General features: G+C 43.2%; 1 protein-coding gene across 3 annotated transcripts in view; it reads right to left on the bottom strand.

Annotated features, from left to right (window-relative positions):
• The window catches only part of LOC141049031 (protein Mis18-alpha-like), a 140,726-nt gene that overhangs the window by 57,112 nt on the left and 68,590 nt on the right, over nucleotides 1-15,024 (bottom strand). For all 3 annotated transcript variants that reach the window (XM_073545132.1, XM_073545135.1, XM_073545134.1), the window contains exon 2: nucleotides 10,010-10,073. In XM_073545132.1, coding sequence (XP_073401233.1) covers nucleotides 10,010-10,073 — 64 coding nt within the window. The remainder of the gene's footprint in view (nucleotides 1-10,009; nucleotides 10,074-15,024) is intronic.

The following is a 15,024-nucleotide window of genomic DNA, read 5'->3' as shown; positions in this document are numbered from 1 at the left end:
ACCTAATCCCTCACTTGCCCTGCTCCTATCCCTAAGTAGGGAACTGGCAAGTTAAGGCACTGGTCCCACTGCTGCACTAAGACAACACAATGTAAGGTAATAAAGACACCAAAAGGGAATGGGGAACAAAAATACAACACTTAGCTTTCTATTCTGCAATGCAGCACATAGCAGAGTAAGGCACCAGATCACAGCATTCAGCTGAAGCACCACTGCACTAGAAAGGTCCTGACTACACCTCGGTTGGTCATCAAAAGGATCTGTATAACCAACCGTCAGCTGATGCATTAGGTGACCTTTTAAGGATGGTGCGAGTGGTCACAAATCCCATCAATAAAACTAGCAGCAATGCAATTACACCAGCAGGGGGAAAAACTAACATTAACCCGCGATGGCCTGAAAGGAAAAAAAGTTTTCATCTGCCATAGATCCAAAAATGGATCATAACAGTACCCCCCTTTCAATGAGGGGCCTCTGGACCCTCAACACCGGACCTCACCAGAAAACAACATACGGTGAGGCCTTGATTCACCAGAGTTCACCTCTGCAGTCACCTGATCCTCAGGTTTACGGGAAATGCAGCACGATGGAGATGACAACAACGTAGGCTCAAGAGGCGCCACAAATCTCAAGAGTGCCGACCTGTGAAATGAGTTGTGTATGGGCATTACTGGGGGTAACTCCAGCTGGTAAGTCCCCGGGCTGAGATTGGCCGATACGGCCCAATTACCCTAGAACTCCAGATCCAAGTACCCCACTTCCACCTGATGTTTTTGATGGACACATACACGTACTAGTTCACACACAGGTCCGGACCTTAACGTTTATTTCCACGCATACGTCTGCCACAAGATGGGTGAACTTTTTACAGAAACGACAGAGGTTCCCCCTCCTATGCACAGAGGGAAACCCCCCCCCCCCCGACCCGTCCTCCTAAGAGGACTCTGACACACAGGGTTAGCTTGTATTGAGGGTAGAGTCTTGCCTCTACTCCCTGGCAGCACCTCTGCTGACCCCACCGGAGAAGGGGACGGTTGTAGAAAGACGGCAGAGACAACAGCACTCAGGCAGCAGCCCTTACACAACTGATCTCAGCTGACTACTTCACTGGACCGCCAATCTATGACCGAGTTGTGTCTCTTCAACCAAGAGAGTCCTAAAACGATGGGTGTTCGCATTCCCCCCAAGACATACCATGACAGGGACTCTTCATGACAAGTCCCTATAAGCAGGTGTATATCATCCATTACTTGGGTCACCCTCCCCTGGCTGAGTGCAAAAAAAATCCTGTTTGGGAGAGAAGAACAGACAAATCGCGGTGCCTTAAGAGCGTAAACACAATATTGTAGTCTTTAAAGGGTGCACAATTTTATGCACTCACTTGAAGACTAATATGGCTTTAGATGGAGTATCCTCAAAAATCCTTCCTTCTGGGATACTTCTCAATAGACAGAGCTTGCAGCTTGCCTCGGGTGGATCCAAGTGAAAGAGCCAGATTCAGGCTCACACAGGATGAGTAAATCAAGAAAGGCACATCCAGCCCATGAATGTCAACGCTTCCCAGGACTCACATCCAAAGATGAGATGAGATTTCATTTTTTTTTTTTTATTTGATAGGTTAAAAAAGAGGAGATACAACGCGTTTCGGATACAGTGTATATTTATCATCAGGTTTCATAAAAACACAGTACAAATCCTAATAGTATAAAATTCAGTTACACTTATATATGGCAGCAACCTTTTATCCCAGTCTCAGAAACTTGATTTAGGGTGTGGACCAAGTTCAGGAACACACCCACTGATTGATCCAACCTTGACAACATAGATGCAAGATGAAGAATAAAAAAAAACCAAAAAAAAAAAAAACCCAGAGTAAAAAACCCAGAATAAAAAATAAAAAGCAACGTTCAAACTCTCTCTATATCATTCAATCCATTTGGATATAATGTTCCCAGATGATATATCCAAAATGTTTCTTTCCGGTTTAAGAGAGCATTCCTATTTGCAACACCAGAGGGTAACTGTTCCACCGGAGTTACTTTTATGTTAAAAATTTTGTTATGTTTAATTAGCCAATGCCTTGAAAGACTATGTTTTAAAAAGCCGTTTTTTGCTCTATTTCTGTGACCATTAATGCGGGACCGCGGTGTCTGCACAGTGCGTCCCACATATATTGCAAACCACAACAGCATGTGATGACATATACAACAAAATCACTGCTCAAAGACCTCACCAGTACTATTACATTTGATAGTTTTAGCCCCGTGATCTAGGATCCCACAGGTACAACATTTTTTTAGAGGTGCATTTAAAAACTACGGTTTCTAGAGAAACACCACAAAAAATTTGATCAGTACTTTTTTTAAAATGTTTTTTCCTTTTGAATCCAACTGTTTTTTTAATTTACTGGGGGCCACCAAATTTTTACCCCTTCTATATGTAATCCCTGGTTTATCAGGGAGATGTTTTCCCAAAACAGGGTCATGCGTCAAAATATACCAATATTTTGAAAGCACAGTTCTTATAACTTTATTTTCCCTATTGTATGTTGTCACAAAATTCAATTTCCAGCGATCATCACTTTTTTCTTTACCAATGGTCAAATTATCCCCCTTCCTATTTTTTCCTTTCAAACATTCCTCCTGTGTTTTTACTTTGTTATCCCTATATGCACTATTTATCAAATTTTTTGGGTATCTTTTTTCCTTAAAGTTTCTTTTTAGAATTTTAGACTGAGCTACATAATCAGATTCTCTCGTACAATTCTTTCTTTTACGAAAAAATTGGCTGTGGGGTATATTAACATTCCACTTCTTGTAATGTGCACTGTTGAAATCTAAAAAGCCATTTGAACCCACCTTTTTAAAGTGGGTTTTTGTAATAATTTTTTTCCCACTATGGCTGATCTTTAGATCAAGAAACACCATTTTTTCTTTATTAATTTGTGATGTAAAGGTAATCCCCCAGGTGTTATTATTGAGCTCCTTTATTAACTGTGCCGCTTCCTCCTCTGTCCCCTTCAATATAATAATCGGATCACCAATTAAGTGCTTATAAAGCCTTATTTTATCATTGAAAACAGGCTTAGAGAGTGACGATGAGGACTCGAATCGCCCCATGAATAAGTTTGGGAAACTTGGAGCGACCCGAGTCCCCATCGTGGTGCCGAGCAACTGTAAATACAGTATGCCTTTAAAAATGAACACATTGTGTTCAAGAATTAATTTAAGACCCTTTAACAGAAAATCTCTTTGTTCAGGAAGCATCTCTGTCTTTGCTAAATAAAAACCCACCGCATTTACCCCCATTTCGTGATCTATGTTGGAATATAATGAATTTACATCCAACAAGATAAAGGAATAGTTATCTTCCCATTCAATATTCCTCAGATCCTCGATTGTGTGGAATCTCTCAAATATGAAGGAAGAGACTTTACTAGATCTTGTAAAAACAAGTCAATATAATGAGAAAGGTGACAAGTCAAAGACCCAATTCCTGATATAATCGGTCTGCGAGGTGGTTTTTCAGGGTTCTTATGCAATTTTGGTAAATGATAAAATAACGCCATGGTTGGCGCAGGATTTGTTAAAAACTTTTTTTCTGTTTTATTAAGAATATTCCTCTCATAGGCTTCCTTGATCATATGGTGATAGTCCCGGACAAAGCATTGTGTAGGATCTTCTTTTGAAATTTTATAGTATCTCGTATCAGACAATATGTTCAAAGCTTCCTCAATATAGTCAGATCTGTTTTGCACAACTACTCCCCCCCCCCTTATCAGCTTGTCTTATTATTATATCTGTATTTTTTCCTCAAATCCTCCAATGCCACTTTTAATCTTTTAGAGATATTTTTCTCTTTTTTTACCTCATTTTTCCCAATTCCATGCTTTTCAATTTTATTTTTATTCTTGTATTCCCACTTTCTAAATTTTTCCAGATACTAATGAACAGAAAGTGTCTATATTTGGTCCTCTGTGTTGATGAGGCTTAAATAGAGATTTGGGGTGTACCTCTTTGTGGATATATTCACTTTGTTTGTCTCTGTTGGGATCAGTATTATTTTTGAGATCCCCAATGTCCCTATTTTTTTTCAGTCAGCAAGAAATGCCTTTTAAGAGTAAGTTTGCGAGTGTATGCATTTTAATCGAGAAAAAGATCAAATGCATTCATATATTGAGCAGGGCAGAAATTTAGTCTCCTACTTAAAATTTCCATTTCTTAAGAGGATAAAATGTGGGATGATAAATTAAATATTTTAACCAGAGGCAGATTTGGTTGTTTATTAGTTTCTGGGTGTAACTGAATTTTATACTATTAGGATTTGTACTGTGTTTTTATGATACCTGATGAAGGATATGCACTGTATCCAAAACGCGTCGTATCTCCTCTTTTTTAACCTATCAAAAAAAAATAAAAATGGATCCTTATGGATATAATGTTATTCTCGGGCTTACTGTGCGCTGCTTGACCAGAATGAAATCACCACAATATGAGAAATTTGACCATTTATTTTCCTACGCGTTTAAAAGTGTGAACCACTTCTTCAGGGGATGACATAAACTTAAAAAAATGAAATATCTTTGGATGCCATTCATGGGCTGGATGTGCCTTTCTTGATTTACTCATCCTGTGTGAGCCCGAATCTGGCTCTTTCACTTGGATCCACCCGAGGCAAGCTGCAAGCGCAGAGTCATTCCACTGTGTGTCAGTGGCCCACCTCCTGAACTCCGAGCAGTACTCCTCAGCCGTCGGAACCCCCTGCTTGATTTTACGGAGTCAGGATTCTGCCAGGGAGATGCCATCAGGATCTCCATACATCAGAAAAACTCGTCCACTGACCATTAAGATGGAGAACCAGTCGTCAGGAAGAAGACCCAGGATTAGGGATCACCCTTAAGAAGGGAAACTATGATTCCCACCCATTGTTCCTCACTTACTGACGAACGAGGGCGGAGCCTGAAGTATAACTTGCAGGCCTCCTGAAAAACCAAAGTATCTCCCCCTGCAGAGAACCTGTCAGGGAGATATCTTGGGTTCTGGTTGAGCCTGTACCTGATCCGAGGCCCAGAACCCCGACGACTGCTGCAGCTGCTGCACCACCTCACCACACAGCTCCTTAAGTTTGGAGCAGTTGGGCAAAGGCCTGCATGTGGGTCATGGATCACCAGAAAAAAAAAGTTTTAATCTGCCACAGATCCAAAAATGGATCGTGACAAGAATTCCCTACAATCAAAACGTTGTCCAGATACGGTATCACCAAAGTGTCTTTTCCCCATAGATGAGAAGTTACTTCTGTAACCAACTTCGTGAATACCCGGGTGGCTACTGCTAGCCCAAAGGGGAGAGCATGGTATTGAAGTTGATATACTTGACCTCTTATTTGTACCACTAACCTGAGGAACCTCAGATCTTGTTTGTGGATGGGGACATGATAGAAAGCGTCCTTGAGGTCCAAAACCGCCATGTAACAATATGGGAAGAGAACTTTTATTGCCGTTCTTACAGATTCCATCTTGAACGAAGGGATTACTAAAAACTTGTTGAGGCGTTTCAAGTTTATGATAGTCCTCCAAGAACTGTCTTTTTTTTAAAAAAAATTTTAAAATCGGAAATATGGGGAATAGAACCCCTTCCCCATATGGGAACATCCTCCATTACGTGCTTTTTTAACAACGATATTATCTCGTCCTCCAGGGCTCATTGCGGTGTCTCTACGAAGGTTTGTGGTGGGAGAAGATGGAAATTTAGTTTCAGGCCTGACCCCACAATCTGCAGGATCCAGGCACTGGATCTCTCCCAGGCCGAGCAGAAGTAGGCGAGCCTCCATCCCAACTGGGAAAAGAAGTCATTGGGGAGGCTTTTTTGGACTCTCTGGAAGGCTTCCCAAAAAGGAAACCTCTCTATCCTTTGGACTGTCTGGTCTGTCTCTATCTTGGAATGTCTGTCTCTTGGACCGGCGACCTCTTCAAAAGCATAGGCGAAAGGACGGAAAGAGGGGCTTCGGAAACCCTTTCTTTTTATCCCCAGCTGTCTCTAGTATCTCATCCAGCGCTGGCCCAAACAAAAATTTTCCATGACAAGGAATAGAACACAGCTTGGCCTGCGCCTGTATATCCCCAGGTCAACATTGCAGCCAAACTGCCCGACGTCCCACATTAGCCAGAGCTGCTGATCTGGCCGCCAACCTTGCAAAGTCTACTGACGACTCTGCCAAAAGGATGCGGCGGCCTTAATGGTGGGGACCACTGCTGGTATTGTTTCTCGTGGGACTCGCTCCAATTGGTCCTCGAGGTTATCCAGTCAGACCTTCAAGGATCTATCTGTGCAAGTAGCCGCAAAGGCTGGCCTTAGTGCCCCTATCGAGGATTCCCAGGCCGCCTTGAGAAAACTGTCTGTTTTTCTATCTAGTGGCTCTTTCAATGATCCCAGGTTTTCGAATGGGAGAAAAAACTTTCTTTCAGATCTTAGAGACTGCTACGTCCACCTTTGGGGCTTTATCCCAGGAGGAGGACGCATCTTCATCAAAAGGATATTTTCTCTAAGAGCTGTAACTCCCTGCATTTTCCTATCCGGTCTCTCCCATTCTTTTTTTTAATCAGATAAATTTTTATTAATAACAATTATAACATATATGACATCAAGCAATTGTTCACATATAATCATATATTTTTATGAACAAACCCCCCCCTCCCATGCCCCCCCCTCCGAGACCCCCTCAGTATCTTCCTCATTTCTATTCCGGTACTCTTTCCCACATCCATATATAATTGTTTATTATGAACATCATCTATATCATAATACATCCTCCCCACAAATCTAACTCCATTCTACCCATGGCTGCCATATCTTTTGAAATACATCGACTCCCATTCTTTCTTAATGAGACCCTGCAACTGCTCATTCACAGGGAAGCTTCTACGTTTTTTCTTTTGTAGACCTCCAAACAAAGTCCTGTGCTGATCTCTTAGCTTTCTCATCAACTAGTCCTATAGTGGACCGTACTGCTTTGATCAGTTTATCCGTTGCTTCTGCTGGGAAACCGAACACTTCATCTGAGCTGTTAAAGGATAGATCCGACTGATCTGAGTAACCTGGCTCTTAGGCTGGTTTCACATTTGCGTTTTTTAGCGCTGGAAAAAAACGCATATGTGCGCATGCGTTTTTTCCCCTATATTTAACATGGGTGCGCATACCTGCGCGCTTGTAAGCGCATGTATGCGATTTTCATGCGCTGCGTTTTTTTGGGGTGTGCGTTTGTATTTTCCAGACGCAGCATGTTGCATTTTTTGGCCCTGCAAAAAAGCGCATGCGCACATATGCGCACGTTTTGCGCTAAAAATGGCCATTATAGCCTATGGATGCGCATATGTGCGCACTGGCATGCTCATGTATGCGTTTTTTTGCATATGCGTTTTTTTTTTTTTAACCATGGAATTTAGGGGTTTGGGTTAGAGTTAGGGTTAGTTAAGGGGGTTTAGGGTTAGGGTCAGGGTCAGGGTTGGGGTTTGGGTCAGGGTTAGGGTTAAGTATGGTTTGGTTAAGGGTTAGGGTCAGGGTTAGGGTCAGGATTAGGGTTAAGTATGGTTTTGTTAAGGGTTAGGGTCAGGGTTAGGGTCAGGGTTAGGGTTAAGTATGGTTTTGTTAAGGATTAGGGTCAGGGTTAGGGTCAGGATTAGGGTTAAGTATGGTTTGGTTAAGGGTTAGGGTCAGGGTTAGGGTCAGGATTAGGGTTAAGTATGGTTTTGTTAAGGGTTAGGGTCAGGGTTAGGGTCAGGGTTAAGTATGATTTTGTTAAGGATTAGGGTCAGGGTTAGGGTCAGGATTAGGGTTAAGTATGGTTTGGTTAAGGGTTAGGGTCAGGGTTAGGGTTAGGGTCAGGGTTAAGTATGGTTTGGTTAAGGGTTAGGGTCAGGATTAGGGTTAAGTATGGTTTTGTTAAGGGTTAGGGTTAAGTATGGTTTTGTTAAGGATTAGGGTCAGGGTTAGGGTCAGGATTAGGGTTAAGTATGGTTTGGTTAAGGGTTAGGGTCAGGGTTAGGGTCAGGGTTAGGGTTAAGTATGGTTTTGTTAAGGGTTAGGGTCAGGGTTAGGGTCAGGATTAGGGTTAAGTATGGTTTTGTTAAGGGTTAGGGTCAGGGTTAGGGTCAGGATTAGGGTTAAGTATGGTTTGGTTAAGGGTTAGGGTCAGGGTTAGGGTTAAGTATGGTTTTGTTAAGGGTTAGGGTCAGGGTTAGGGTTTAGGGTTTGGGTTAAGTATGATTTGGTTAAGGGTTAGGGTCAGGGTTAGGGTTAGGGTCAGGGTTAGTAAAGTCATGGTTTGGGTAGTGTGAGGGGCCACCTAAAAATGTTGGAAAAAACCGCAAACGCGGTAAAAACGCACTAAAAACGCATACAAACGCATAAAAACGCTGCGTTTTTTTCATGCATGCTCATAAAAATGCTTGAAAAAAACGCAGCAGTTGTATGCTTTTGTATGCGTTTTTTCAATGCGTTTTTTTGCGGGAAAAACGCGCTGCAAAAAAAAGCAAGTGTGAAACTAGCCTTATAGTGTAGATTTGGCATGCGCTGAAGGAGATGGAGATGGGCTGGATCTATCCCTTCCTCTACCGCCACTGACTGTCGGGGCCTACATCATGCTAACGGGTTTACGCAATTCCGGCTGAATCAAAGATCTTAGGTTGGCCAAAAATTTAGGGGTTTCTTCAGAAATAGTCTGGTCTATAGAGCTCTGGCATGAGGCCGTGAAGGGTGCTTCTTATCCGATTTTTTGGGGCAACGATTGTTGCTCCTGTTCGGGCTGTAAATGCTCTTGTGACATATCCTCTATGTTGCCGGCTCTGCTGCACCCGCGCCGTCCTCTTAAATGCTTTTGAAATGACTGCCGGCATCAGGCTAGGCCCCGCCTCCTCGGTATGCGATTTCTGGTGCGCGACACCCAGCCTGCCTCCATGTTGCCGGCTGACTTCCGGCACACGTACTCCCCACCGTCCCCCGGACCGCACCAAGGAGATTACCGCACTCACTGTTGGACATTGCGAGGAAGCAGCGCTGCCACTCCATTGCTACCAGTGTGCGCGACATACCGCTATGCTATAGGGCCTGACCGCTCCGTCACCCCGGAGGGGAAGGTGAGTGAATCCACTTAACAGCCCGGCTACTGTTTCTTCTTTACACCGCTCAAGGAGGGCAGACCATCTGGCCTCCGTGGCGCTCCGCAGCTCTGGCTGTGGCTCCAGCAGACTAAATCTGCCCCATACCGACTACCCCAGGCCTGGGTCCAAATTCACCCCGCACCGATGTGCTCTTGGGATGCGAGTTCTGGCACAGAGCCTTTCCCCCACACTCGCTCAGGGTGGGCAGGCAGTCCGTGGCCTCCGAGGTGCTACTGGCACCTGGTGACAGATGCAGCAGCCCGACTGCCAAACCCCATCTGGCCCAGGCATCCTCTTCTAGCTGACTTCACCCGGGCACCAATGTGTCCCTGGGCTGCGCGGTTTGACATAACGCCTCCTCACGCTCTCTCAGGGTTGGCACAAAAAACATGGCCTCCGTGGCGCGACCGGTACCTGGTGACCGAGGTAGCAAACCTCTGCCCGCCAAACCCATCTGCCCCAGGCATCCTCTTCTATCTTCCAATAACTCATCTTGAGGATTCCCCATCAAGGACAGGAAACCAAGTGATGCGAAGAGAGGAGCCACCCTTTTTATCTTGAAGGTTTCCGGTCCTTGAAGGATGGATCCCCTCTCTTGTAGGGCCATCATGGGTGACTGAAAAAAAATAAATATGGATAACTAGCTTCCAAAACTATCCAAGTGTAGCTACTAAAATTGACAGCAAACTTAATTATGTATAATATTTTGCAGAATTGCAAATATAGCTCCAGGTAGAATTTATCTCACAAGTTAATACAAGACTAATAATTTCAAAAGATGAGTCTAAAGCACCTTCTGCAACAAAATAGACAAACCTAAGCAATATAAACAACTGCAAAAGCAGACAGACATACCTGTCGGCATCATGTCGATCACTAGACCTGCTCAGCTTTCCCCTTTTCACAAACTGTGTTACAGCTGTAAAGAAAAAAGACGTGAAATCCTAGGAGCTATGACAGAGGGTCATTCCAAACAATTCACAAGTAGACTGGTGAACACATTCAAAATAGCAAATCAGTCATTTGCTTTTTGCTCCATTTCCATGTTTATAAAATTCCAAGATTAATATGCGGATCACAAAGGTATGCCTTTACTGTGTTAATCAGCATTGGTACCGCTGGGACGACCCATGATGACTGTTGGCATGGCTCTGCCATCATTATGGCACAGATGCACTGGATATTTTATTTAGTGGTATTACCGTACATGGCAGGATTTCTGAATATCTCTTACGTATGGTGCTGCATAGGACGAATAAGGTAATTAAAAAGTGCAGGGAGGTTTACTCGCATATAAATTGAACATGTTCACAAAACTTGTGTAGGATACATATAAACAGGGAAAATTCTAAGTCTTACCAGGAGAATATCACCTGACACTTTTTAGTTATTTATTTTGTGATGGATTTTTTCCGTCTGCTGTAGATGCATCCCTTACCGTGGCCTGTACTAGGACAGGATGTCTGTGGTGTATGACAACACACAAACTGGAAATACCAACAAAATTATAACCATTGTACCTCAAAAAAGCATTTCCTCTTGGAAGAATAAATCCATTCTGCTGACCCTTGCACATAGTATATAAATGACCATTAATCAGAAAACTTGGCAGGTCATCAAACATTTTCTCTGCTATTTCTGTGGCTTCACCTCTTGATAACCGCTGATCACTCAGGAGTAGAGATGAGCGAATATGTTTGGCTCCCTCCTTATTCAGCAAGCTATAGCACATACCGAATAAGCTGCAGAGGGAACCCGGACACCTGGATTGCTCCTGCTGATCAGATGTCCGAGCGCGGTTGTGACAGTCACAACACATGCATGGAGAGCCCAACAAACAGGCTCTCCGTGTATGTTTTGCGACTACGAAACAGTCGAGACACATGCAGCTGTCGCGATGGACAGCTGATCAGCAGGAGCAGTTAGAGTATCTGGGTTCCCTCTGCAGTTTAGAAAAAAACCTCAAAAAATATATATAATGGATCAAATACTCGAAAAAAACACCAAGATAGCAGCAAAAAAAAAAATTGATCCTAAAAATTAACTTTTATTCCAATATTTAAAACCTGGATGATACCAGTATAGGGAACAGGGTACAGGGTATTTTCAACATACAAAATATGCAATGTATCAGGGCACTACACTCGCCCTAATGCGTCCCTTCCTTGCCGCGGAGGTTGGCACCCTAATATATGCGATGTGGCGCCCCCGCTCAACGTCGGTGACCCTAATAACACCCTAAAAAACCCTAATCCACGACGATACACAAAAAAACACAAACACAGAATTCCAGAAAAAATGACCCCTGGTGGAGAGACTATACACTGTCTCTAGGAGTGCACCTATTCTAAAACAGAGTGGTGGGTATATGCCCACCCTAATATCTCGTAGTAAAAAATGCTTATGGTTGCAGCTCAAATAGAAAACTTATCTCGTAGAAAAAATGCTAAATGCTGCATAGATGACAGACTGTAGCTTTCTATGAAAAAACGTTTACACATAACAGCAATGCGTAGATCAAATCCAAAAGGAGTTCATCAGGAAAAAATATTTGCTGATCTAACATATCCAAAGGACATAATAGTCCTCAAAATACACAATAGACACAATAGTCTCTTTTATAAGCGAGGATGGCAAAGAACACCATTAAATTAATTCATGGGGTAACCCAATGACCCAATATACAAATTGCCATCCATCAGTCTGTCAGCATAAAAATTCAAAAAGATACTTATCAGCCATCAGATGATATCGAGCCCAGCCCAACGCGTTTCCCCCTCTTAGATGCTGAGGGTTCATCAGGGGCAAAAGAGCACAAGGGGTCTCATCACCCCAGCCGAATGATCAATGCAGTGTGCGGCATGTTTTCTGTCTCCCGCCGGCTCATATTTACCGCCTTCAGACTGCGACGTCACTTCCGGTACCGCGCCGTGATTGTGTGTCATACTTGCAATCATTGCAGTGGGGCGCGCCCCCATACCATGTGACCACAATCATCACTTCCGGTTGCGCATCATGATTACGCGCACTGCTAGTGATCAATACACTGGGGTGTAGTCCCACCGCCACATCATGTGACCCTAATCGTCACTTCCGGTGACATGCCCTGATCACGTGTGTCCCTCTCGGCGCATATCAAGTCCTCTCCACACGTGACCACACAGCCGTTGCCCACACTAGAACCACAGTGGGGGAGAAAACCACAATGGGTCACAACCCACCAAAATTAGTGGGATTAACCACGGGCATGTATTAGAGCAAAGGGGGCTAATATATACATAAACCCTAAGGCAGCATTATTCAGGGCTAGTAGAACCTGAAGAAAATTATATATCCGGATTACACCTCATTTTAAATATGTCAGTGTGCCATAATAACATTACTTAATCATAAACCGTATCAATAAGACATGATGAAAAATGTTATTAACCCCTACAGGAGACACCTCTATGTATCCAAGCTAATCAAATGATCCAATAATAAAATGATAGATATCCAAGAACAATCTCTTTGCTCAGGAAGAGCATGAAAAAAATAGCATGGTGGATCCATCAGGTACACTAACTACAAGAAACTAGTAAAATTCAATTTTTCATTGAGGCCTTTAGGGCTTTGTGATTCCAGCCAGAAAATCCAACGCGTTTCCCATTGTAGGATCTTCTTATCCCAATCCCCCTGCCTCACTACGGGTTGAACCCTTTCAATAACACGAAATCCAATCTGTTTCTCATCACCGCCATGAACAAGATTAACATGACGTGCTAGTGGAGTCTCTCTTTTATGTCTAATGTCTCCCAAATGTTCCCCAATCCGTATCCGGAATTCCCGCTTGGTTTTACCCACATAGTCCAACGGACAGGAGCATGTACACAGTTAGACCACTCCTGTAGTTTTGCAGTTAGCAAAGGAGTTCATTTTATACGTTCTTTTCGTGTAGGCACTACTAAACGTTTTTGATGGTACCACGTGCTTGCAAAAACTACAGGGTCCACATCTAAACGTCCCAGCCTGCCTATTTTGTAGCCAAGTCCCCTCCTTCTTATGTTGTTCCAGGTGACTCTTAACCACTAAATCCCTTATGGATTTTCCCTTCCTATAAGTCACTGAGGGTTTGGGAGAAATTATCCCCCTGATATCTTGATCAGTCCTGAGTATATCCCAATGTTTCCTCAGAATCTCTATTACTCTTTTTGACTGGTCATCAAAGGTACCTATTAGTCTAGTCAAATTTTCCGTATCTTTCTTCTCTCTCGGGTTTAATAGTGAAGATCTCCTAGTCTGTCTGGCCAATTTAAAGGCAGGTTGAATGACATAGGTTTAAGGATAGGGGCTATCCCACCAATCACACAGGTCCCTTGACTGGGCCTGAAAATCACCCCAATCGGAGCAGTTCCTCCTCAATCTGAGAAACTGCCCCCTGGGGATACCCCGTTTCAGGGGGAGAGGATGATGACTCTCCCACCTAAGAAGACTATTTGTTGATGTGGGTTTCCGGTACAGAGATGTTGTCAGAGATCCATCTTTTGCAATTGATATGGTGGTGTCCAAGAAAGTGATACTTTCTCCACCGATCTCATACGTGAAAAACAGGCCCATCTCGTTGGTATTCAGATGATCCACAAAGGATTTAAACGATTCTCCATTACCCGTCCACAGGACGAGGATGTCGTCAATATAACGTCCCCAAAATAAAATATTCGGGGACCAGACGACATCCTCGTCACTGAAGACCACAGTGTCCTCCCACCAGCCCAGGAGCAGATTTGCGCACGTGGGGGCACAAGGGCTCCCCATCGCGGTGCCCCTGAGCTGGTGGTAGTACCTGCCATCAAACAAAAAGTAATTATGGCAGAGTACAAACTCCAGCAACTGCAACAAAAATTTATTATGCGCACCCAAATGTACCCCCCTACCTCTTAGGAAATGGTTGACCGCCTTCAGGCCCTCCACATGTCTAATGCTGCTATACAGTGCCTCAACATCGATAGATGCTAGCATGGTACCTGGGTCAACTATAATCCCCTCTATTTTATTAAGAAGATCCATAGTATCCCTGAGGTAGGAAGGGAGGGTCACCACAAATGATCTCAACATTTTGTGAAGATAAACACTGGAGTTCTGACACAAGGCATCGATCCCAGAGACAATTGGTCTCCCTTTGATAGGGTCCGTGCCCTTATGGATTTTTGGTAATGCATAAAATGTTGCAATTACCGGCCATTTTGGCAACAGAAAATCGAATTCCTTCTTGGAAATCAGCTTGGTTTCTAGAGCCATTTTTAAGATTCTTGACAATCCCAGACTAAAATCCTTAGTTGGATCCATTCTCAAAATCTCATAGGTTGCTTCATCAGATAGGATGGCAAGACACATCTCAATATATTTGTCCCTATTCAAGATAACCGTATTGCCACCCTTGTCTGAGGGTTTAAGTACAATCTGCTTGTTATTCATCAGCCCTGATACATTGCATATTTTGTATGTTGAAAATACCCTGTACCCTATACTGGTATCATCCAGGTTTTAAATATTGGAATAAAAGTTAATTTTTAGGATCAATTTTTTTTTTTGCTGCTATCTTGGTGTTTTTTTTTTTGTTCCCTCTGCAGTTTATTAGGTAAGTGCTATAGCTTGCCGAATAAGGAAGGAGCTAAACATAATCGCTCATCTATACTCAAGAGTAGAAAAGTGGGACCTATGACTTCTTAATAGAAAGGGGTTGTATAAAACCTGTATCCATCATATTTTGTCCATTTATCTTTTCTGTATTCCTCGTGGAGTTCAAAATCTCATGCGGCCACTGAATAAAAATGTATACCAATTACCTCCAGAGTGTCAGTTTGTCCTGATCTGTGATGGACAGAGATTAC

Source organism: Dendrobates tinctorius, unplaced genomic scaffold (assembly GCF_039654945.1).
Source record: "Dendrobates tinctorius isolate UK_male_01 unplaced genomic scaffold, ASM3965494v1 ptg000140l, whole genome shotgun sequence".
Classification (NCBI taxonomy): domain Eukaryota; kingdom Metazoa; phylum Chordata; class Amphibia; order Anura; family Dendrobatidae; genus Dendrobates; species Dendrobates tinctorius.
The sequence above is the reverse complement of the archived record's forward strand: the minus strand, read 5'-3'. Positions and strand labels throughout refer to the sequence as shown.